Raw genomic sequence first — 24,528 nt, forward strand, 5'->3', positions numbered from 1 at the left:
AACTCCATCATAGTTAATCCAGAGTGTCGGCGACCGGGAATTGAGACACGTTCCGTCACTTGGAGTACGAAACATCCCTCGTTTCCCATGCTTGGGCTAACTCCTATCCCAAACACAATGCAAATGAGATGGCATACACAATGCGACTAACATGTAACCTAGCATACGCAATGCTATGGGCTAAAATGGCATACACAATGCACGTGATGTAACATGGCATACATAATGCTCTGACATGCAATCTAGCATACGCAATGCTATGGACTAAAATGGCATACACAATACACGATAGACTTACACCAATATGAGTGGACCTCAGCCACACCCACATCAGTGGTCATGTGATGACAATGAGACAACCGAAATATATGCAGACGTGCACGAATGCAAAGGACCGATCCTAAGGCATCAAATGCCACTCTACCAAAGCATGGCAAGGGATGAAGTATGGCATACAAACACACATGACACAGCTTTGAAATGGCATAAGAGATGATCTCGAAACATGCAAATATGTCACACAATGCATGCTAGATGGCCCGGGTACCGAAACTAGTGAAGCGGGTTACACTAGAGGTACACAAAGTAATGCACCAATGGCAAAACCAACCCCAAACAGACCCTAGGCAGGTCTGAAACAGTGGGGAAATGGCCTAAAATGATGGCTCGGAATGCAACGAAATGGGGCTCATTCAATGGTCGATAAATGAGGCATACAAGCCCGACTTTCAAACGCACTTAAAGAGTATAAAACATGGAAATATGGCATTGAAACAAGCTCTGAAATATGATGCAAAATGACCCCAAAGCATGAAAATACCTCAGCACATGCATGCAATGGACCTCAAACCTCAAAGTTAAGCATGGGTATTGAACTACAAGCATGCAAAACAAACATCATTCAAACATGAGACCCAAAAACAGAGCTAGGGCAATCCAAAATAAGCACATTATCAGTTTAAGACATGGCCAAAATGTGCTAAAATCAAGGTCCAACAGAGCATGCAAAGAAAGCTAGTGAACCATGAGTTGTTCTACAACTATATAAAGCATATGAGGGCTCACCAAACCAGCCAAAAAAATATGTATTCCATGTCAAAATATGCCCAAATAACCACTGAAACTCAGTCAATGCATGCAAAAATGATAGGCTCCTTTGAAAGGCCAATAAGAGGGTTACTCTACACATACATAATGGACATCAATGATGGCCAAACCACCTCTGGAAATAGGTTATTACAGCCCTAAAACTCACCAAAAAGGCCCTGAAATCAACCTAGGAAGCATGCAAATGAAAAACCCTTTGAAAGGCCTTGAGTGGGATTGTTCTACACATGCATCATAGACATAAAACATGGCCAAAGGGGCTCTGGACAGAGTCAAGGCAGACCTTAAAACTCACAAAATAGGGCCTAAAATGTGACTTCACAACATGCAAGATGGAGCCCCTTTGGAAGGCCAACAATACTAGTAAAGAGGACAAGGGGTAAGAGGGTCACCCCTCTCTGATTTTGAAGCTTAAAAGCACATATTGGCCACTGAAAATCCATTGGATTTCAGTGGCCAAAAGGCCAAACAAAGGCCAATGCAAATGCTCTAATGCATAGCCCTAAACATGAGAAAATGAAGGATACAAGGGGGAAGATGACCCCAAACAGAAAAAAGTTCTTAAAAAAACATGTTTAGAAGATCAAAAAAATACTTTTTTCAGTTTATGTCGAAGTCCAAAAATGCTTGCAAATAGGGCTAAAGAATGGAGCAAAATAATGTCAAAAATGGGAAAATGGAGACTTACCCTTGTAGCACAGCAATGCAGCAACTTCTGGACCGAGAAAGTGAGCTCTCAACATCTGAAAATCAGTCCCAAGGTGGTTGAATGGGTGGTGGAGGTGGTAGGCTAGGAGGTGTAGTGTAAATGGTGCAAGAACAAAGGGGTTTTGGAGCTTTGAAGAGAGAGATGGAGGGAAATGTTTGTATGCTCTAACCAAAGGGTTCAACCCTAGCAATGGAAGAGGAGGCCTCCCTTTATAGAGAAGAGAGGCCAAAGCTTCTCTAAGAAGCTTCAAACCAAGCTCAAAGATCCTCCATACACGTGTATGGAGGATCACTTCTGAGGCTTCCAGTGGCACAGCTAGCTTACACTCAAATGCCATAAACTAGGTTGGTGTGCAGCTATTTCAAACATACAACAACCTGAGACAGTAGCAACATGTCATTCATGGAAGTTCTCACCACCTACATAAGATGTGAGGCGGCACCATTAATAGGTAGACATAAGTTGGTGCCATTTCTTCTCAAACATTAACAGCATACAAAACTTATTGACTGAAGCCAATATTATGAGAGAATCTATCTGAGTATCTGAATGTAATATTAGATTGGACCTTAGAAAAAAGATCAATGGACTAATGGAATGCAAGTGTTGCATTTGATTAATTCAAATTCAATTGTAGAATACAAGTTTATTTCATTTGAATATATATAAATTGATAAAGTATGATTAGGAAATAAATTGTAGAGCAGCTTTGCAAGTCCAAAGTCACCTGTACATTTAATATTTATGATCATGAGATCAAAAACTGCCTGGAGGACCATATACATCAATCAAAACATATTCATTCTTTTTGCCTTCTTAATCTGTGCATTTTAAGTGTACATAACCTGGGCATTTCAAGTGTACATAACCTGTGCATTTCAAGTGTGCAATTCAAATTCACAATAACCTGGGCAACTTCCTAAAAAATAAGCATTGCATCCAAAGTTCAAAGTTCAACCTAGGCAATTCAAAGTTCAACCTGGGCAATTAAAATAAGCTGGGCAATTCACAACAATCTGGGGCAACTTCAACATAATTCATTTTTATTGATTCCAATAGGCAATGCAAAAAACAAGTTGGGCATCCAAAGTTCAATGTTCTAGTGGGCAATGCAAAAACATAATTCATTACAGTCATCCAAAGTTGAAGTTGAAAATCATCCAAAGTTTAAAAAAAAAATTAATACAGTCATCCAAAAAATAATACAGTCATCCAAAAAGAAGCAAAAAAGTCATTAATTTCCTTGAGCCAAACCATGAGCCATCTAAACCTGCATAACAAAAAAATGAAATTATTTAACAAGGAAAACACTAAAAAATCTTAAACTTAAAACAAATAAACACATGTTAACAACATTTAGCAAAGGGGAGGGGTATTTTACCATGATATTAAACTTTAATAAAATTAGGTTCCGGACTTGGGCTTGAACAAGAACTTGATTCTGAAACAACTACACATAAAACATAACACAAGAAAAACATGTGAAGTGAAAATAATGAATTTTGAATAATACATAATAAATGAAATTTAAAACAAAATAAATCATTGAATGTATTACCTGAATCATATTGTTGTTCAAATTCTTCAATATCATTCATTGCTTGTCGAAGGCATATTGGAATGTTACTTTGGAGCCAATTTTGTGCACAAACAAGAACCTCCACCATCTTTGGAGCAAGTGAACTTCGAAATGGATCAAGTATACGACCTCCTGTACTAAAAGCCGACTCAGAAGCAACAGTGGAAACAGGCATTGCCAACACATTTCGTGCTATGAGTGATAATACTCTATACTTTGTTGCATTAACCTTCCACCACTCCAAGATGTCAAATTGAGCATTCTTCCCACCTTTCTCAATATCACCTAAGTACTTGTCCAATTCCGACATACTCCCACTACTAGAAAATTACCCCTCCAAAAATGAGTTAAATTGAGAGTTCACAAGAGAATGTGGGTCATTTTCATCTATCACCATATCTATTGTTTCATATACATTGGAGGCATGCACATTTGTTGAATCAAGCGCGGCATAATGATCATACAATTTACTCAAACAATTTTTCACATTCTCTAACATTTCTTTCACTTTCACAACATCTCCACCAAAAATTGTTGAAAAACAAAATTGCAAGTATGTCATTTTTCTTCGAGGGTCAAGAACAACCGCAATGTACAAAAGGAGATTGATTTTATCCCCATTTTCCCAATACTTGTCAAACTTCTCTTTCATTTTCTTTGCCATTGAAGACAAAATAGGATCATTGTCTTTGATTAATTGTCCAATCATATTTTCAATGACAAAAATTTCAGTGTAGAATGTATTTGAAGTAACAAATAAAGAGCCAGCAAATCTCTTTGTTACATTGTAGAACATTCTAAGAAATTTCAAAAACACCCTACAATTATCCCAATCCTCGGCGGTAGGCATCTCTCTCCTCTCACCCCCTTCATTATCTAAAAAGTAGTGTTTATAATTGTAGTCCTCCTCACCCATTCTTTGAAAAGCACTTTCAAATTTTTCTACCGCCTCCAACATAAGATATGTAGAATTTCACAGTGTTGGCACATCTAGGCACAAGAGACTCTTACTCTCAATTTTCAAACTTTCCACATACTTCTTAAAAAAGTCAAGGCGGTTTGGAGAAGATCTCACATACCTCACTGCATGCCTCACATTCGCTATACAAGGCTCAAGATCCTTCAATCCGTCACTAACAATGAGATTTAGAATATGCGCACAACAACGCATATGCAAAAATTCATGGCCCAAGACAGTTCCCTTCCACAATTTTGTGGTTCGTTTCAAGAATCTAATGGTTAGATTATTGGAACTCACATTATCAACAGTTAAAGTGAAAAGGCCATCAATGTCCCACTCTTTTAAGAGTGCCTCAATTTTTTTACCAAGTGTTTCTCCTTTGTGGTCTTCAACTTGACAAAAATTTATGATTCTCTTTTGTAACTTCCAATCATCATCAATGAAATGTGCAGTTAGACACATATAACACAAATTTTGTATGGAAGTCCATGTGTCTGTGGTAAAGCAAATTCTACGCCCCTTCACAATTTTTTTCAACCTCTCTCTTTCATTAGTGTATATGTCTACAATGTCCCTAGCAACAGCATATCGAGATGGGATCTTGAACTTGGGTTGCATGACATTACAAAACCTCTTAAAACCAACCCCATCCACAAATCTAAAGGGCAATTCATCAATTACTATCATCTCGGCAAGATGCCTCCTAGCAACTTCTATGGAAAATGGCATAACCACAACATCAACAACACCCTCACCATCACTGCCAACTTCTCTAGGTTGAAATCCCAATGTTTGTTGCCCATGAGTGTCCCTATATGGATATTTTGTACAATTTTTCAAATGACTTAACAAATTACTTGTTCTGTGACTCTTAGAGCCTGTTATATATTCTTTCTTTCAATACTTGCACATAGCCCTATCTTTCCCATCAATACCCTTAATCTTTTCAAAATGATCCCAAGCCTTTGATGTTGTTCTGCCACTACTACTAGTTTTAGCCAAGGGTGGTCTACGAGGGGGAGCATTAGATTGGGTAGAGGGGTCAATAACAGATGATTCGAGCTCAACATTAGGACTCACAAAAAAAGTTTCTTCACTTGGAGGATCCATGACCAAAAGATTATCAAATAAACTGCCAACAACCAATAAAAAATCATTCAAAATATGCTTTTCAAATCCATGCTCTTTTTGAAAAACAACCATCAGACTCTTTGTCTATGTTTGAACATGTTAAATGGCATATGAAGATAAAAGAAGGATATTAAATGGACAGAGTTTAATGTTCACTGACTAATGAGATTAGTTTAAACTAAGTAAGATGAATCAGTAAGTGTAAACTGACTAATGTTCACTAAGTAAGATTAGTTCACTGACTAATGTTCACTGACTAATGAGATTAGTTTAAACTAAGTAAGATGAATCAGTAAGTTTAAACTAACTAATGTTCACTGACTAATGTTCACTAAGTAAGATTAGTTCACTAACTAATGTTCACTGACTAATGAGATTAGTTTAAATGTTCACTAATTTATTATGAATCAAATTTTACAGAACAGAACAGAACTAAGTTTAATGTTCACTAATATATTATGAATCAAAGTTTAATCTTTAAACAAATTTAGTTCACTGACTAAATTACAGAACATAACTAATATATTATCATAATTTGATTCATAATAATAATATATTAAAGTTTAATATTTAAACAAACTAAGTAATATATTATCATAATTTGATTCATAATAACAAATTTAGTTCACTGACTAATATATTATCATAATTTGTTATCTGATAATAACAAAACAGATTGTTCAAAACAGAACAGATTAATTCCAGATTGTGAACAGATTAAAGCAGATTCTGAATCAAAAAAGATTCTATGAAGTCCCTCACAAAATCCACTGCAGAAGCAAATAACAAAAAAAATAAACCAAACCTCTCTGTGGTTTTCTCTGTGTATAGAACCCTTAACAGTTAACACTGTGTCAATCAATCTAACCACGTCTCTAGTTTTAGAACTGGAACAAAACAAAATAATAATAATAGATTAGACTCTAAAAGATTAGAAGTTTAGAACTGGAACCAAAAAAAAAAACCAGTTAAGAAGAAGAAGAAGGAGGGAGAGAGAGAGAGAGAGAGAGAGGTACCTCAGTTACAGTCAGTGTAGTAGACTGTAGATCGATCAATCTAACCATCTATTTTGTTTTTTTAAAAAAAAAAACAGATTAGACTTAGATCAGAAAAAGAGAAGAAAAGAGAAGAAGAGGAAAGCAAAAGAAGATGAGAAGAAGAGGAAAACAGAAGAAGATGAGAAAAAGAGAGAGAGAGAGAGATACCTCAGTCAGTAGTGTAGATTGATCGCCGACGCCATGTAGATCGTCCGATGATGGGTAGGGTAGAGAGAGAGAGAGAGAGAGAGAATGAGAATGTCTGTCTGTCTGTCGAAAATTAGGGCAAAATGAGCTATGCGTATCAGAAAGGAAAATTAGGGAAAATGAGGCATATCAGCCAAAAATAAATAAATAAATAACCAATTGTGGTCGGGTCGGGTTTGCTGACTAAAATGACGGATCACCCGCCACCTGACCCGAACTCGAAAAATGTCATAAACTAGGCCCGCACCCGCCCACCACGTGGCACGCATCCATCCGTTGCAGATCGGGTCGTGTTGGTCGGGTGTGGCGGGTCAATGGATCCGCTGCACAGCCCTAGTATAGAAACAGCTGGGGCTTTTGGGGGACAACTGGCAATAAATATTTGCGAATAAATATTTGCGTTTTACACAACTGGCCAGCAAGCCACTAATGGTGGCCGGCAATAGTAGGTTGCCGACCATAAAACTGTTTTTAGGCCAGACTTCAAACGAGCATATCTCCTTCATCCAGACTCGGTTTCAGGTGATTCTTGAGTCTAAATTAAAGTTCCGAAAGTCTACTTTTCAATAGTGGCAGCCTCACACCTAAATTCTAAGTGTACAAAGAGATATGCCTATCTTAGTGAAGACTACTCATTTCTGTCCTAACAGATTGATGCCCAACTTCTTTCCCAACTAGTTTTCTTCCATCCTCTCATATTTTCTTTAACTCCAAACCTATAAATAAGATGTTTTAAAGATTTTTTCAAAGAGTTCACCTCCCTTCCATTTATTTCCACTTTGTCCTTGCTCGGTTTACCAAAAAGTGTAATATTTTAAACGAAATGTGAACCTTGGAACATCACAGAAACATTTGGAAAAATATTTTGCAAGAGAAGGTTTGAAGGTCTAAAATAGTTTTGGTTCAAAAATGGGGTGTAAGGTTGGGATTTAGAAGCTCTTCTTGTTAAAGAAATTGAACGTTTATACAGTGAAACTTTCATCATCAAGTTATCAACCTGAGGTGCCCAAGTCTTAAGAGCGGTAAAAAATGGGGTGTTTACAATACCTAATCCAATATATTTCACAAATAGGTTTAACATACCTTCCAAAGTAGTTTTTGTTGTTAATTATTATTATTATTTTTTTGTCACTTTCTCTCAGATTATCATACCAATTTACTACTATAACTGTAAAAGCTATGTTCAATATAATTTAAAAAACTTTGCATGCGCCATGTGCTGCTGTAGATATTTAAGACATGGTGCATGTCACTCTTTCATTATTTTATTGCCTCACTTGTATTTGTAGCACAATCAATATCTAATAAATATCCTGTATTGCTTATTAGTTTTAGTGGTACCTCCCTTAAAAATACTTCATTTCTAGGGATAAAATCTGCATAATTGGATGTTCCTCTAGCAAAAGATCCGCTATTTAGTCATGTTCTTCTTCTATAGTCATAGTTTCTAGTGTCATCTTTCAGTTATTGCCTGGTAAAGTTTATAAAGTCAGGATGATTTGGATTAGATAGGGCAAACGAACTATTTCCTTCTTATTTTACCATTGTTATATCAATATCATTAACGTTATTAATATCTTCTAACCCTTCTAGGGCGTTGTCATCTTTTTCTTTTTCTATGTCTTTGAGGTTTTCTAGAACATTATTTTCTTTTTCTTTTTCTGCATCATCATTTCCCATTATTTGTTCTAAATTTTCAAGGGGAATATGTTCCATTTCTCTTAAGCTGATTAATCCTAATTGTTTATAGATATCTTCTTCTATTTCTAATCTCTTATTATTTATTTCTTCTATTATTTCTGCATCTACTATATCTAATTGTTCAACTATTTCTAATATTATTTTGTATTTTATTTTATTATCATTTTTCTTTTCCAGCCATTTCCTCTAACTGTTTTAGACTATAGTTACTTAGCTCCATTATCTTTTTGGTTACAGGTAAAACTAATTCGAAGGGTTCCTCCAGATTATTTCTTATATACGAATATGATATAGATCTAATTCTTTTTGTTTTTCTTAAAAAATGACTACTTGTTTTTCTGGATTTTGTATGAAATGCCTGATTTTATTTATTATTTCTAATTTATTAGTTCTAAGTTTCTCATCAATTTCTTTTAATAGCTTAATTAAGATATTATTTTGTTCTATTATTATTTGCAAAGAAGTATTATTATTTAAGTTATCATATTCTACTTCTTCACTATATTTAATACTCATACAAAAGTTATTGGCAAGGTCAAGGAATAGGACTCTGATACCAATTTCAATTGCGGATTTGCAGCGGATCTAATTTAATATTAACTCTTATAAAAGTCTTTGTCGATGATCTACACTTGCCTTTTCTAATGATATTTTAGTACTAACAATTCTTTGGTTATAATTTATTATAGATTGTCCCAAAGTAATAGCCAATTTTTTTTTTTAATTTATTTAAGAAAAAATTAGTGAAACATCCATTTTCAACTTTGTGTAATAAGAGAGGTCCAATATTTTTTTTTATTAGCTAAGGTCCCTTAACATTTTCATTAAAAAAAAAAATTGACTCAGTGAAATTTCAGCCCTGACTCAGAGAAATTTCAATATTCATTTCTCTGTGAAAATTGAAATTTCTCTGAGTAAAGGTCAAAATTTCTCTAAGTCGGACAAAGTTTTTTTGAGTCGACTTTTCTTTGCGAAAATATTGAGAGACTTTAACTATTATGAAAATATTGTATGTGTTTTATCTTATAAAATTTTAATATCAGTGACCTTAAAAAAAATCTCCTTTATTTAGGGGTTATTTGGGAAGTGCTATATTAATATATTTTTTGACTTTTTACGAAAAAAACATAAAGTGATGTTTTGGAAAGTTGGTAAAAAGTTAACTTTTTGACTTTTTTAGTGACTTTGTTGGCAAAAAACTGTGTTATTTTGGGTAAAAAAGTTAAAAAGTCAAAAAATTGGTTTTTTTTGGCAACTTCTCAAAAGATTCCAAAATATAGATTGAGTTTGAAGTGATATGATCAAAGTGATATAATCTAAATAAAATGATTGTGACAAAAAAGAATAATATGTTAGAATTGCATGTAATATTTTAGCGGAAGAGGGGTAGCTGCTGTGCATAGCGCACAGCAGGATTTGCTGTGCTTCTATACGGCACCGTAATGTTGCGTTTTGTTGTAAGGGTTGCAAAGTCACTGTCCACCCGAGGGGCAACCATTGATTATGCTATTAAAATTTTTTATTTCATTTTTTCTCTTGCTTGGGGGCACCTTGGAAAGATTGGTAAAAAGTCAATTTTTTAGTTTTTTAACTTTTTAACTTTTTTAGCAAAAAAAGTCAGATTTTTTACCTAAAACAATCTAGTTTTTTGCCAAAAAAGCCATCAAAAAAGTCAAAAAATCAAAAGTCATCTTTTTACCAACTTTTCAAAACACCACTTATTTTAGTTAATAGGGTTGGGTCGGTTTATTAGGCAGGTTGACATTTTCAAACTGCCATCCACGCTGACACGTCACTTCTAGAACTGCCCAACACACCCGCCAGAGTTGAAAAAATGCATGGCTTGGTGTGATTTAGTACGATTGGATACGATTTTAACGATATTGTGCATGGTCCTAAATAGGACATATACTTGACTTACAAAAATTACTTTCTTAATATCAAAATGATATAATCAAATAGTATCATTTTGCAATGTAAGATTGTAAATCATATTAAGTGGAGTTTGATATCATTTATGTTATGATGAATTACATTAATGGTTCTTATAATTTGGGACTTGTGTCATTTTTGTCTCAGATTTTTCAATTGTGACACATTTGATCCTGAATTTTGAATTTATTCCAAATAAAAATAATTGAAGATATCATTACTTAATTTTAAGAACAAAATCGTCAATTTGATAAAATATAAACTAATTTGACAAAAATAAATATTAATTTTTTAAAAAAAATTTTAAAAAATTATTTCTATCTACTAAAGATAAAATTATGTAAAATTAAAAATCAGTGATTTTTTTGGTGACGATTTTTTTAAACTGTCGCTAAAACTTATAATTAGTGACATTTTTTATGACAAAATTTTCAAACTGTCACTAAAAATTAACAATAGTGACATTTTTTAATAGTGTTTGATAAAAAATGTTATTAATTATCATAAAACCTATTAGATAATAAGTTCATCTATTAACACTTATACGTAAGTCTCTCTAACTTTTATTAAAGAAAACTTATATTATTGATCAAATACTCATTGAATTAAAAAAGACTAATATTTAAATAAAATATTTTAGTTGGTTCGTTTTATACTGATATAAAAAAATTTTAAATCAAAACAAACCAAAAACTAAATTTTCAATCAGTCTTAAGCAGTTGTTTCAGTTCTATCGATTCTTCATATAGTATATATAATGTGTGACAAAAAAAAAATGGTCAAAATGTCAATTTATTTTGAGAATTGTTTTTATTGTCATCCCAAATTAATTTTGATTTTAACTTAAATTTTTATTTTATTTATCAGTAGAGCTTAGTTGTTATTAAAGAAATGAGATATCACAAAGTTGGTCAATCTCTATTAAATTTGAACCAACAATCACACATCATAAAATGAAATTACAAAATCCCTTTAAAAAGTTAAATTGATTCTATCATTTTGATCTAAGAAAGTATTTTTTTTAATAAGTTTTACAACTAAAACAAACAAAAGAAAAAAAAAAAGAATTTAAAAGCATTAAAGCTTGCCCATTAGAAGGACAATGGGGGTGTTTGGTGGGGCTTTTTTGAGCCAGCTTATGGCTTCTGGCTTTTAAAAAGTTATTTTGGACTGTTTGGTTAAACTTATTTCAAACAGCTTCTGATTCTAACAACTTATTTTAAGTCAAAAAAACTGATTCTGAGAAGCTGCTCACCCCTTGCTTCTGATTATCAGCTTCTGCTGTGGACATGTTAATTCACGGTTATACTCTTAGATTTTTTTATTTTTTATTTTTTTAAAAATAGAAAAAGACTCAAATGGACTATAAAATATTATTATTATTTTTTATGAAAAATGTAGACAAATAGTGAATAATAAAAAATAAAAATTAATTGAAAAAGCTACTTCACAGCTTATGTAACAAACACTACACAGCAACTTAAATCTATAATCCAACAGCTATACCAAACAGATTAACAGCTTCTGATTAAAGTCATAATCTATAATCTGTTAAGCTATAATTTATAATCTGTTTTAACAGCTACACCAAACAGCACCAATAGCTGTGAATGGTTACAAGAAAATGCACCAATGCGGTGTCGTTTAAGAGCACAGCAAATCCTGCTGTGCATAGCGCACAGCAGGGACCCCATTCCCTATTTTAGCATATGCTATTTAGAAATATTACCTAAATTATCTTTTATTTCAAATGCGGTAATTAAAAGTATATAAATAATTATCTTTTATTTCAAATGCGGTAATTAAACGTATATAAATAGTACTCTATGAAAATATGAACAGGCGTTGCAATTGCCGATTGGTTACGAATACACTTCAGTTGCTGAACGATTACTCTCTCTCTCTCTCTCTCTCTCTCTCTCTCTCCTCTCCACAGGTCTCTCTCTCTCTACATCTGTATATATGTATGTATAGGTTATATGCGATATATTTACATAAATATAGTTATTGTTTGTGTATGATGTAGAATTAGGGTTCAAAGTGTGAAGCAGCAAAAATGAGTGGTGAAGAAGAATCCATAGAGGAAGCAGCCGCAGCACGTCGTGAGAGGCTGAGAGCTCTGAAAGCTGCTCAGGAACTCCTTAACACCCCAGACGATGACGACGACTCCTCTCTTCACACTAATCATGATGAAAAGTGAGCTTTTTTCTTTCTATTGCTTATTTCCTTACAATTATTTGTTTAAAAAAAAAAAAAAACCAAGAAACAAATTAAATGTCCTTGATAATGGTTCTGTCTATTTCATGATTTTGATTTTCTTAACCTTGGATCAGTCCTTGTGTCTCAGTACTGCAGAATTTAAATTTATATTTGGTTTGTGTGAAAACGAAGATGGGAATGTGAATATACATATATACTAGAAGTGATGATACGTGATGCGTGCGTTATATGATCATTTTGTTTTAGAAAAATAAGATTGTAAACTATGTGATTGAATTCGAAAATTGAAAATTGAAAATTGAAATGAATTTGGAAAAATCATTGAGGGGGAAAAAAGAAAAATAAAACTTGAATTTAGGGCAGAACTATCCACCCTAATTGCTATAGGGGCACTTGGGGGGGGGGGACATAAACAGCAAGTTGGGGTAATTCTATTTCCACACACCAATTCCTCTCAATTTACACACTTAATGAATTTTTTTAATACAATTTTATCTTAAAATAAAAATATTTATAATATCTTATTTTTTTCCACCCAAACCCTAATTTTAAAACACCACAACCATACTCCATCACTATCGCCACCTCTCTCATTTGTCATCCCCTCCTGTCGCCTCTTTTTCCTTTTGCTTGCGACCACATTTCTCCATGAACCATACACTCTCACATGCCTCCCACCATGAACCACCCACTTTCGAGGTTAACAGTGGAGGTCTAGGATGGAAGAGAGTTGGGAATGGCGGCGGTGGTGGTGGTGAAGGGTTGAGAGTGGCGGCAATGGCGGCAAATAAGGGGTGAATGAATGAAAGAAAAATTAGGATTTTGAAATTGAAGATGAGGATGTTATTGGAATAAAGAGATGTATACTGGAAATTTTTGTTTGTTTAATATGTGTACTGAGAAGGTATCCATTAAGTGTGTGCACTGAGAGCTATGAAGCATGGGTACTTCGAAAAACATGCCGTACCCTTACCGACGTACCATACCTCGCATAGTACTTCTGCATACGTACCGGATACACGAAATATGTACCCAAGTTTTTTTTCTTAATTTTTGACGTACCCAGACGTACCTAGTATTTATCTAAGTCAAGCCGTACCGTACCGTACCTCAGTTGAAATAATATTTTCTTTCTACTATAGAGATAAAACTCATTTCACTAGATTTCTTTTTTAATTTTTGTTTTATGCTTAGCATGATTTTAAAATTAAGCTATGGTTTGTAAGTTATTTAATATATTGACATTTAATTTTGATTTATACTTTTCCTTTTGGCATTAAATGTTAATTATAGGTTGGACCTTAACAAATTAAATCATTTAATTAATTTTTGCATTACTCTAAATTAAAAATAAATATTTTTTTACAAGCGTACCAAGCCGTAGCCGTATCCGTACCCGTACCCTATTTTTTTTGAATTTTACCGTATTGACATACCCGTATCGTACTCGTACCCGTACCTATGCTTCATAGACTGAGAGGAATTTGTGTGTGGAAATAAAATTACTCTCAAATTGGGCCTTCTCCTTATAATAGTATAGATAGATATTGATATAGATATAGAAGATAGATAGATATATATGCAGCGTAATGTATATGAGAAATCAAAACTGGACATAGGCCAGTTGAACTGGTCCTACCAGCGGCATAGCCACGTTAGGGTATTCAAGGTATTCATTTGAATACCCTTTCTTTTTTCCTTGTACATATATATAGGTAATATTTGTTTTAATCAATTCACTCCTTATAATTTGAATACCCAAATTCACATATTTTTTGAATATTTGTCTCACAAATTTTGAACACCTAACTCACCCACTCTAAACATTTTACATCCACCTTACGATATCTTTATTTCTAAATGTAACACCCTAAACTTCATGTACCTAAAAAAGAGCTTTCATAAAATAATGTGTATGGTATATATTTAAAGTAGATGTGATATGGGTCATACCCAAAATGAATTAAGTGCATACACTTATTTTCTTAATACTAAAAAGAAATATGCATACATAGAAAAACAAATAATAATACCTGAAATCTAGTATCAATCTATTAAAATTCTTCTTTGTTAGTAATTTAAGAAGTTTAAATTAAAATAAGTGAATTATAGATGTACATTTTTTTGGGGGGCATAAATTTTAATCAAAATTTTGAATATCCTAAATAATATATCTGGAGCCGCCATTGTCCCAGTTAAAAAGCCAACCCCTGTTTTCCCTTCTCTGCAATTGGGAAAATTTCCATCTTGAGTGACTTCATGAGTTGGATAATTTGTGCAATCGGATGGGTTTGACATTGTATCAAATTAGTATGCATTAGAGTTACTGCTGTACGAAGATAGTTGTAGGTAATAAACTGTAAAGTTGTCGAGGTTCATTGATAATGTAACATGCTTCCATGATTTAGGATGGAGGGTTAAGCTTTTCTGTCAACACCAAAAGTAAAGATGTTGTTGGCTAAATGTCTTTGGTTTACATCAATCCTTCTGGCCAACTGTAAACTGTGGTTTCCATCAAGTGCACATCATGGGCTTAAAACCAGTTTATGAGAAAATAAAGTTGATTCAATTTTTATTGAGTTTTCTCATTTTTTAAAAATAATCGTGTGCTTACTAAGGATTTGTTTGATGACCCATGAAATTCTTAAATCTGAATATTTGTGATGCAGTTTCTATTCATTGCATTTGATCTTGGAGTAAGGCACTTCTTAAAAATGAAAATCCACTTAGAATAGTAGTCTTATTTTTTCGTTTTTATGTCAAAGAGACTTTTATTACTGATTTTTTTTCAGTAGTTCTATTTAGGAACTAATATTTTTAGTACTTAATTTTCAGTTTTAAGATACTCCCTTTCTTTTTCAGTTTTCTTCCATGTTCACTTCCATTCTAGAGATCTGAGCATAGCCAGTGCCTAAATGGATTCATATGTTTAGCTGGAAATACAAACCCTCGCCATTGGATTTCTCGTATTCATCACCTTTTGTGTTACCCTGAATTGTCGCGAATTCTGTTCTTAATTTGCAATTACAAGTTCCAACACCACCATCTTGTCTACCTTTTGCTTTATAGGAATTCTGATCTTGCTTCTGCCTCAATCTCACGTTTTACTGCCTCCCTGAAGCTCTCTAATGGGGGTAGGCTGAGTTGCTGTCTAATGGAAATTGATGAAATACTTTTCATATAGCCATGTCCTGTGCAAGGAAGGGCCCTGCTCCCCTTTGACACATCACATTCACTTTTTGGCTGCATCTTGATGTATACATTGAGAAAGAATTGCATAATTTAGATTTTGTAGTTAACATTGACCCAGTTATTTGATATGCCTAACAGTCTTGGCGATGCTCAATAAACTAGTGCAGTTTTTTTTTTTTTTTTAAATAACTATACAGGTTTATTGTGCAGTATGCATGTGTATTTGCCTGCATATATTCAGTATGGTTGCTTTAGTAATGCAAAATGCTTACCATAAGATGAATTGTCAATTCTTTGCAGCAATCTGAATATGAAATTTCGAAATTACCTTCCTCATGATAAGCAACTTCAGGAGGGTAAGCTCGCCCCACCAGTGCTACCAAAGTTTGAAGACCCTGTTGCAACACTACCTGTACCAGAGGAGAAGAAAGAGGTTAGCAATTACCTTCACTATAAATTTCTGTGTTTTCTAGTCCTATATCTTCTTCCATTGTTATCTGTTCTAAGTTAAGACGGATGTTCAGGATCCATTTGTAAACATTGCTCCAAAAAAACCAAACTGGGATCTTCGAAGGGATGTACAAAAGAAGCTTGATAAGCTTGAAAGACGCACACAGAAGGCAATATTTCAACTAATGGGTATGTTATTATCATTGGTTAATAATTTGTTTTTATCTGATAGCCAAAAACTGATGATCTGGTGCTCAATTTTTTGTAGTTCTTGTTGCATATGGCAGTGAATTTGTTTGCAATGCTCCACTTTTATAAAATTTAATGTCTGTAGAGAAATTGAAACACATGGTTTGTAGGTACATTGTTCTTTCTTTTTTTTAATATATATTTATTTTGAACAAAACAGTGTCAACTCTTGAGGGAATTATTAGACCTAATATTCTTTCTCTCTGTACAAGCATTGTTCTTTCAGTCCCTCCTGTTTTTTATTTAGGTCAAATAGTTATGTCAAAATGAAAGCTGTGTTGACTTGGTATTTGTTTATCCGATAGGGATTAAGTAACATTAGGGAGACAAATCACTATCTATTTGTTTATCCGATAGGGATTAAGTAACATTAGGGAGACAAATCACTATCTTAAAAGCAATTGGAGTTCTCCCTGGTTTTAATTGAACTTGGAGATCTTTAGTGTTTAATTATTTTGCTAGAACAGTGATGTAGGGCTGCACTGTGAAACTAAAAATAATGCTGCCAATTGGTTTTAATTATAGTAATGATCAAATGATACATTTATAATAAGGTAAAAGAAAGATTAGACACTTGGTAAGGCTGCAAATTAGTCGACTAGAGCTGGGATGTACAGTCTGTCGGCTTGGTTAGTCCACTGGAAGGGTGTGATATATTTTTTTTGTGTTTGCCATTTGCCTAGTTGCACTTGATCAAACACAGCTGATAATACTTTGAGCTTGTGAGACCAGCTTGACTCCATTTAATTTTGTTAATGGATTTTGAGCCAAGAATCACAGACATGGATGCAATGATTTCCAAAAAATATAGACTCGGTCACAGTAGGGATACATCAAAAATATGTTATTTATATATTTGTATTTGCTATATATATAAATATTACCCCGCCAAACAACCAAAAATAATGAAAAACTAACTAATTCAATATGAAAAAATACTCAAATAGATAATTTGAGGTGTTTGTGCTTCATAGATAATTTGAGTCATGTGGTGTGTCTGCCATGTGTCTTGGTGTTGGACACGACTACAACTAATTTGAAGTGTTTGTGCTTCATAGGTTGAGTAAAATGTGTTGCATTCTATTGGATGGGAGAAAAACCTATATACCGCTGTGTGTTGTATGGCCACATTTTACATTTCATATCATATTATGTTTCTGTGTATGCAATTGTCAAATTTGAAATCTAAGGTTAATAAATAGGTCTAACTTTGAGGGAATTACAAAACAACCATTCTAGGCTCATGTTTACGAGCACAAACAAGCTAAGCGTGGGCCTTTTCAGGTTAGGCTTGTTTATCAAATGAGCTTTAAAAAAAGCTGTGGTTTGGTTCATTTTAAGCCAGAGTTGTTCGTGAACAACTCAATTTCTTTGCAGTCCTAGGCTGTTAGCATTTAAAAGGGTTGGAGTGGGGTTGGTTTTTTAAAAATAATTATTGGTTGTTAAGAAAACTAGTTGCTGGAAATCATGAACAACAATCATCAGCTGACTTAGAGGAGTATAATAAATTTGACTCTGAGAACTTAGTATTTAATACAATGGACTTGACCAACTGCATGATAACCCAAAAATTGCAGAATATGAGATTGAAATTGAACCAAAACTCGATGAAATTAGGTCCAAGTGGGCTTCATGTGAAATTCTCAATATGCCTTGTGTCAATTTGTAGGGTAGATAGAGAAGTGGGGCAAGGGAAACTGCTCTTTATCCTTCCGTTGAAATGATTTGTTGGATGGTTTAAAGTTATCATTGATATTTGGGTGACCATCCTAATGTTTATTATGTGGATCAGATACGGAACCTGATAATTGTTAGTTGAAAACTTCTGTATAAGACAAGATTTCTTATAAGCAAGGTTTATTATGTCATATATGGCTGTTACATTAAATTATGGATTCATAAGAAGAATATCTATAGGGCCTTCACTCCCCTATCCCTGCTCCCGCTCCAGCTCTTTCTTCTGCTTCGTGCAACTATGGGGCAGACCTTTCCTGATCATCCCAAAGAGGATAGCCCCTTCCCTAACTCGTGCCAGGGTGGGACGGGGTCACTTAATGTGCAAGGCGGGTTTCCCATCATATGTCAGTTTTTGTTTCAAAATTTCAAACTGTATTGATTTTGTGGCCAAATTCTTGGCATGTTTCAAAATACCAACCCTACCGTGTTCTGGTCTGAACACAACAGTTCTACAGGATGCCGCACAACAAAATTATAGGAAACTATGTGTTCTAATATAAATAAAGGAAATGAGATTTGCTTTTATGGGCTGAACCACTAAAGGGTTCCTTAGCTTTTGTAAATAATTTGACGTGGGGCTGAAACAGAATTGTACAAGTTTTATCCACCCAAATAATATATGTAAACCATTTTTTATCATTTTACAAGAATGGGTCTTATTATGAGCGATCTGTGGTATTCTCTAAAAGGAAAAATCATTTTGGTGTTTCCCTTTTTTATTGAATTCTTTCCAACAAAAAACCAACAACTTTATGTAAAAGTCCTGATAATCTCTCTGTTGTTTGGGGCTAAATTGTTTATTTAAATAATTTGAATTCAAAGTGTCCTTTTATTTAGATTTGAAAGAAGTGGGCAACTAAATGTAAGGGAAGAGAGATGTGTGGAGAGATAATTAATGAGACAGAGAAGGGAGCTGTTATTTAAATAGTGACATAAGTACATCTAGCTGTAACTCTTCCTCCACAAACTTTACAGAAACAGAAACTGGAAAAAGAGCTAAAATGGATAAAGAACACAAAAGCCAAAAAGTTTGAAACCATTCTTCCTCCTTACAATGTATCTTTATTTTATTTTCATCAAACACTAGTCTGAAATCTTGGCCTAATAACCTTGAGGTTATGGGTTTAAGCCTCGGAGAAACCACTTTGTGCACTATGCCAAAGGTTAGGTGTATACCAAATCTTTCCCCTCCCGAGCACACATTAATGTGCACTAATTGGGCGTTGTTTTTTACTAGTTTGAAATCTTAATATGTCGATATACTTGATAAGTCTGGTTATATACTTCATATCTCCTCACATTTTCTGAAGTTCCATTGGTTACTTTAAAAAAAAGAAAAGAAATATCAATCATTTGTGCATATTTCATTATATAAGATATCTTAACTGGGGGCCACTAATCCAGTGGTTAAAATTTGACTTACTAACCTTGAGGGAGTTTGAGTTTGAGGCAGCCACTATGTGCAAATTATGCCAAAGGTTTCGTGTACTCAATCTACTCCTCCCAGACCCCATTCAATGGGGGCAACCTGGGCATACATTAAATATCTCAACATTGAGATTGATTTCCAAATATTCGTTGGCGCATATTTGTGTTTCAATTGAGTTTTGACAATCATGTTGACATCAGGGCAAGTCTATCCTGGGTAAGATTTTCTTGGTTTTCCGGAGCCTATTGTTTTTGGTTAGACTGCCAATCAACAAACTTGCATATGCTTTCCAAAATTGATTCAATGACCCAATGTTCCTTTTGACTATTTCATAGACAGTCCTATGCGAATTAGAACAGCGCATTGATCTTGAAGTTTTCAATATAAATTGGTGCAGCTAATATAATCTGATTGTTTCGTATCCACTATTGATATGATTAAACATGTTTAAGATTATATGCTTGTGTCATCATGTCTTTTATGTCATGTTCTTCCACAGCCATGTCTTATGGTCCCACAAATGACACTGTATAACACAATTGCTTTGTATTTTTATTTTTTATTTTACAGAGGAACAAGAAAAGGAGAAGCAATTGGCTGAAGAAGATGAGCAATTGGCTGAAGAAGATGACAGAAATAGTGATTAGAATGAGAACTCATGTAACCAAGGATAAGTTGAATGTGAAACTTAACGAGTATGGAAGAACAGAATTGATCATCAACCAGTGATTTTGAATTGCTGTTGGTCAAAAAAACTGAATGGCTAAATATGATGACACTGGCTTTAGTTAACTTCAAATTGCTGTCAGTCAAACAATCAAAATGGTTGAATATGATTACAAGATAGCTTCCTTTCCTGGCAAAAAAACTATTGATGTGTGTGGTTTGTTGCTTGGGTCTGTTTACTATGTTACAGTTTTTCATGTACACTCATTTGGTCAGATTCTCAATATTGACAGGGGACGAAATGTAAGTTAGGACAACAGTAAGCCTCGTTTGGGAATTGATTATTTTAGTTATTTTTTTTTATTTTTATGAAAAAATGTGCAAAAAAATAAAGAGATAGCTTTTTGGTTAAAAACTCGACTTTCCAAACGGGGCCAAGTTTGGGTCCCAAACTTGCAATTCCATGTTTGTGTTAAAAATGAATTGTCTGATGAGATTGAAAGTACATATTGTGGGGTTCATGTTGAGAATGAATTTGAATCACATGTTAATGTTATTGTTAATTTTTAGGTAAAATTTATGAGTTTGTAGTATTACTGATATCAAACGAATGGACAATTGAACTCGGCTTTCAAATGAACACACACAAACACATTATTTGAGAGTTGATTTTAAGGAAAAATTATTCCCCCTTTTTCTTAGAGTATCAAGTGTTTTCCCCAGAGATGGAGAGATCCTGAAATTCCTTCATCACAATGGGGCTAATACCATTTTACAGAAGCTAGGCCCATACAGTTAAGAAAAATTTATAACTACCTCAAGAGAACGTTACATCATAAAGTAATCAACCCAAATATAACACAAAAATTGACATCCAAGTAGGAAAAAGAAAGAAAATTAGAAATAGGTTTGGCATAAAAACAAACAGTTCATGTGCAATATTGAGCTGAAAATGTAAGAGCATAGTGAAACAATTTTTCTAATATTCAAATGGTACCACCATATTTGGGTGATAAATGAACTTATATAATGAGATCAATGCTAATTTTCATCATATCACATGACAACATATAACAGGAGGAGGGTTTGCGGGCAAGGAAGCACAAGAAAAGATGAAGAGTTTCAGCCACAAGTAATACCACAAATTCAAACTTAATTATTCAAAAATTATCTATAATTATCTTCTTATAGTTCAGATTTATTCTACACATGAATCTTACAATATATAAATTTAATCTCAACCACACAACCACTCACTAAAACAATTCTAAATGGGTAAGTTTGGGATCCCAAACTTTTCCTTCAACCAATGTGTCAGAGTACTTAGATCTCAATTTTATCAACTGGCTCAGTTGGTAAAAGCTGTGCTGGTACATGACAATTCAATGAACGAGACTTCTATTAATTACCAGTAACTTGGTATTGAAGGCACCAAGTGTACCAAAGCATCCCACTTTACCCTAATTAGTTTCCATATGTAGATTACAAGGTTTCAGGACATTGGATTTTATACTAATCAATTTTCAAATTAAATGATCATTTATTGCCTATCACTGATCAATAACAGACTTTGACAATACATGTGTCATTGTTAATAACTTATACTAAGATCATCATTCGCTCATACCATAATTACCCACTTTTTAGCCCACACAGATAGAAAAATATAACCCATTGTCCCATAGTGTAATTTTAAACCCCTTTGTGCATGCACACGTGTGTGTGTGTGTGTGTGTGTGTGTGAGAGAGAGAGAGAGAGAGAGAGAGAGAGAGAGAGAGTGTGTGTGTGTGTGGAAGCACATATATACTGCACTGGTATGCAAAATTGAATAAGCAATCTCATCAAAGATAACTCACACACAACTATAATCTCCTTGACAAATCACTCTTGGACATAAAGCCAAACTAGTTGAAAGTGGAAGGCACCATTTGTTTTTTTTTTTTTTTTTTTTTGCCTCTTCATATCATTGGAAAATGAAAACAAAAGAACAAACACAAAATGCAACTTTAGAAAGAAAATAATTAATAAAAAAATCTAAAATAAAAAAATAAAAAAAAAAGACTGATCCTGGGCATGTTTTGAGGATCTAACTATGCCCACAGGGCCATTATGGACATGCCTCCAGCTCCTAATATAACAGCAACAAAAGCCCACCCCTGAAGCTTCATGCTTCCCTGCAGCTTCGTTCCCATGAAATCGGATGCTAGTAGATCCACCAACGCCATATAGTTCAGCAGCCCTGCTGATGCTGCATCTAGTATTCCCACCACAATCAGCGCTGTCGGACTGTTATCACTGTACACGTTCGACAAGCCAATCCCGAGCGCAATCCCAAATGGAGTGGTGGCTGAGAAAAAGAACGCCATTATTGCCTTGACTTTGGCCCCATATTCAGCCTAAAACAATTAAACCATATTATTAGAAAATGTTAAATATGAATCAGAAATGCATATGAATCAATGAATGTTTTGGTGAATTGTGTTTTGAGGACGAGAGATTGATAATTACTTGTAGTATACATCCCCCAAGACCCATTCCTTCAAAGAGTTGATGGAAGCAAAGAGCAGCGACCAGCGGTCTGATGGTGCAGGGATTGTTAGATGCCCCCAATGACAGCCCAATCACCACTGAGTGCACCACAATTCCTAGTTCTAGTACCTGCACATTTAATGTAGTTTTGGTTATTAGTTTTGTTAGGAATACTGAAACTGATCACAAAATATACATCACAAAAGTGTTACTATTCAAAAACATTAGATGCATTAGCAAATTAAATGTAATTTGTACCGTAACCACAACCCAATACAATAATATATTTGTATGTGATTCTGTAATCAGTTTTTGTGTTCTTAAAATTATTCCTTCTTAGTCATGTGAATGCTAAATCAGTTGTGTTATACGTCAAGAAATATCAAAATTGCATGTAAGATAGCAAAGAGTAACCATTTACATGCAATAAATTCTGAACTCTGGATCAAAACCAACTATATGCAAATAAAAATAGTAATGCTACGGGCAAGGGACAAAAAAAAAAAAAGTTTGGTACCTGAGCTACAACCCGATACCGAACCAACTGTGATGCACTGCCATCACCCCCTTCCACAACAACATTTCCATGACCATGCCCAACATTTTCCAACTCCACCACAAGTCCATCACTCTCTCTCTTCTTCATAGACTCTTCGATGGCCACCTTCGAACACCGCTTCTTATAATAACTCAAAGAGAACGAGTCCACCATGAGAGTCATCACCGCCGAGAGCATTGCCACGAACGTCGTAAAAGGAAACTTCTTCCAAGGGTTCTCCGGCAAGCACTCCGACGTCAAGCAGTCAAACGAGTCGGGCATCACGTGCATGTACCCCGTGGCGAGTATGACTCCCGAGGCGAATGCCTTCACAATCACAAACGCATTGCGGTCCGGCTGGAGGGCCGGGACGGCGCGTGAGAAGATCGGTAGGCACACGCCGATCATGCTCGTTATCAGGATTGCACCTATGGCTATTAGTTTGAGTTTTAGGGACTTGGCTTTGTCGTAGCAGCCAATGACTGATTTGAGGGAACATTCCGGTGGCGGAGAGTTGGTGGGAGCGGCGGCGGAGACGGCGGAGATGAGGAGGAGTAGGAGGAGAGAGAGTGTGGTGAGTTTTAGAGATTTGTTAGCCATGGTTGTTGTGATAGTGTGGCATTTGAACTTTAAATGGTGTGTCTTATGTGTTATATATGTGTGGGAAAAAATGGCTGAGTCAACTGTGGGGAGGTGAAATGACGGAAATAGGGTTGGTGGAATTGAGATTGAGTTGGTTTTATTGGTAGAAAGTGGTGTAAATTTTGGGAAAAGGGAGGGTGTTTTGAAGGAGTGGACTAGGAAGGTGAAAGCTTGTGGAGGGCGTGTGGTGAGGGTGGACCATACTCATTTTGGCTCCCTAGCCTCATTGTCCAACTCACTTTTACTCAAGTTAAGAATGATCTGGCTTTTTCAAACGTGTTATTTTTTAATAATTTTTTTTTTATTTATTATTTAGTTTGGATTTAGCTTTTTGAAAAAATGAATTCCCCTTATTTGATTCTAAATTTTTGAAAATTAAATTTTTTATTTTCGTATTTTTTTATTTTAGTTAATTTTTTTAATATTTTATGTAAATTTGTTTACTTTTAGATACTTAATATAAATATAATTAAAAAGCATAATATTTGTGAAAAAAATCGTAAACATTTTA

At 34.4% G+C, this 24,528-nt stretch overlaps 2 protein-coding genes across 2 annotated transcripts; one reads left to right on the forward strand and one right to left on the reverse strand.

Moving 5' to 3' along the window:
- Positions 1–12,159: 12,159 nt before the first annotated feature.
- Positions 12,160–20,722, forward strand: LOC114319146 (Cwf18 pre-mRNA splicing factor). Its single transcript, XM_028266140.2, has 5 exons — positions 12,160–12,300; positions 12,391–12,560; positions 16,077–16,209; positions 16,301–16,415; positions 20,212–20,722. Exons 2-5 carry the CDS (start codon positions 12,421–12,423, stop codon positions 20,286–20,288), a joined length of 465 nt encoding a protein of 154 aa, XP_028121941.1. The 5' UTR covers positions 12,160–12,300; positions 12,391–12,420; the 3' UTR covers positions 20,289–20,722.
- A 1,491-nt stretch (positions 20,723–22,213) lies between these two features.
- Positions 22,214–24,210, reverse strand: LOC114319128 (fe(2+) transport protein 2). The gene is made up of 3 exons (XM_028266127.2): positions 23,355–24,210; positions 22,817–22,966; positions 22,214–22,704 (listed from the first exon to the last, which is right to left on the reverse strand). The coding sequence occupies exons 1-3, from the start codon at positions 23,973–23,975 to the stop codon at positions 22,399–22,401; spliced, it is 1,077 nt and encodes a 358-aa protein (XP_028121928.2). The 5' UTR covers positions 23,976–24,210; the 3' UTR covers positions 22,214–22,398.
- Positions 24,211–24,528: the final 318 nt, after the last annotated feature.

Source organism: Camellia sinensis, chromosome 8 (assembly GCF_055761805.1).
Source record: "Camellia sinensis isolate YWXY chromosome 8, ASM5576180v1, whole genome shotgun sequence".
Taxonomy (NCBI): domain Eukaryota; kingdom Viridiplantae; phylum Streptophyta; class Magnoliopsida; order Ericales; family Theaceae; genus Camellia; species Camellia sinensis.

Excerpts from the sequence above, each read along its gene's own strand:
- LOC114319128 (XM_028266127.2), bottom strand. The coding sequence starts at position 23,975 with ATGGCTAACAAATCTCTAAAACTCACCACACTCTCTCTCCTCCTACTC. Across the intron at positions 22,967-23,354 it reads GGTATCGGGTTGTAGCTCAG|GTACTAGAACTAGGAATTGT; the intron begins GTACCAAACTTT and ends TTAAATGTGCAG. Across the intron at positions 22,705-22,816 it reads TTGGGGGATGTATACTACAA|GCTGAATATGGGGCCAAAGT; the intron begins GTAATTATCAAT and ends TAATTGTTTTAG.
- LOC114319146 (XM_028266140.2), top strand. The coding sequence starts at position 12,421 with ATGAGTGGTGAAGAAGAATCCATAGAGGAAGCAGCCGCAGCACGTCGT. Across the intron at positions 12,561-16,076 it reads CACACTAATCATGATGAAAA|CAATCTGAATATGAAATTTC; the intron begins GTGAGCTTTTTT and ends AATTCTTTGCAG. Across the intron at positions 16,416-20,211 it reads GGCAATATTTCAACTAATGG|AGGAACAAGAAAAGGAGAAG; the intron begins GTATGTTATTAT and ends TTTATTTTACAG.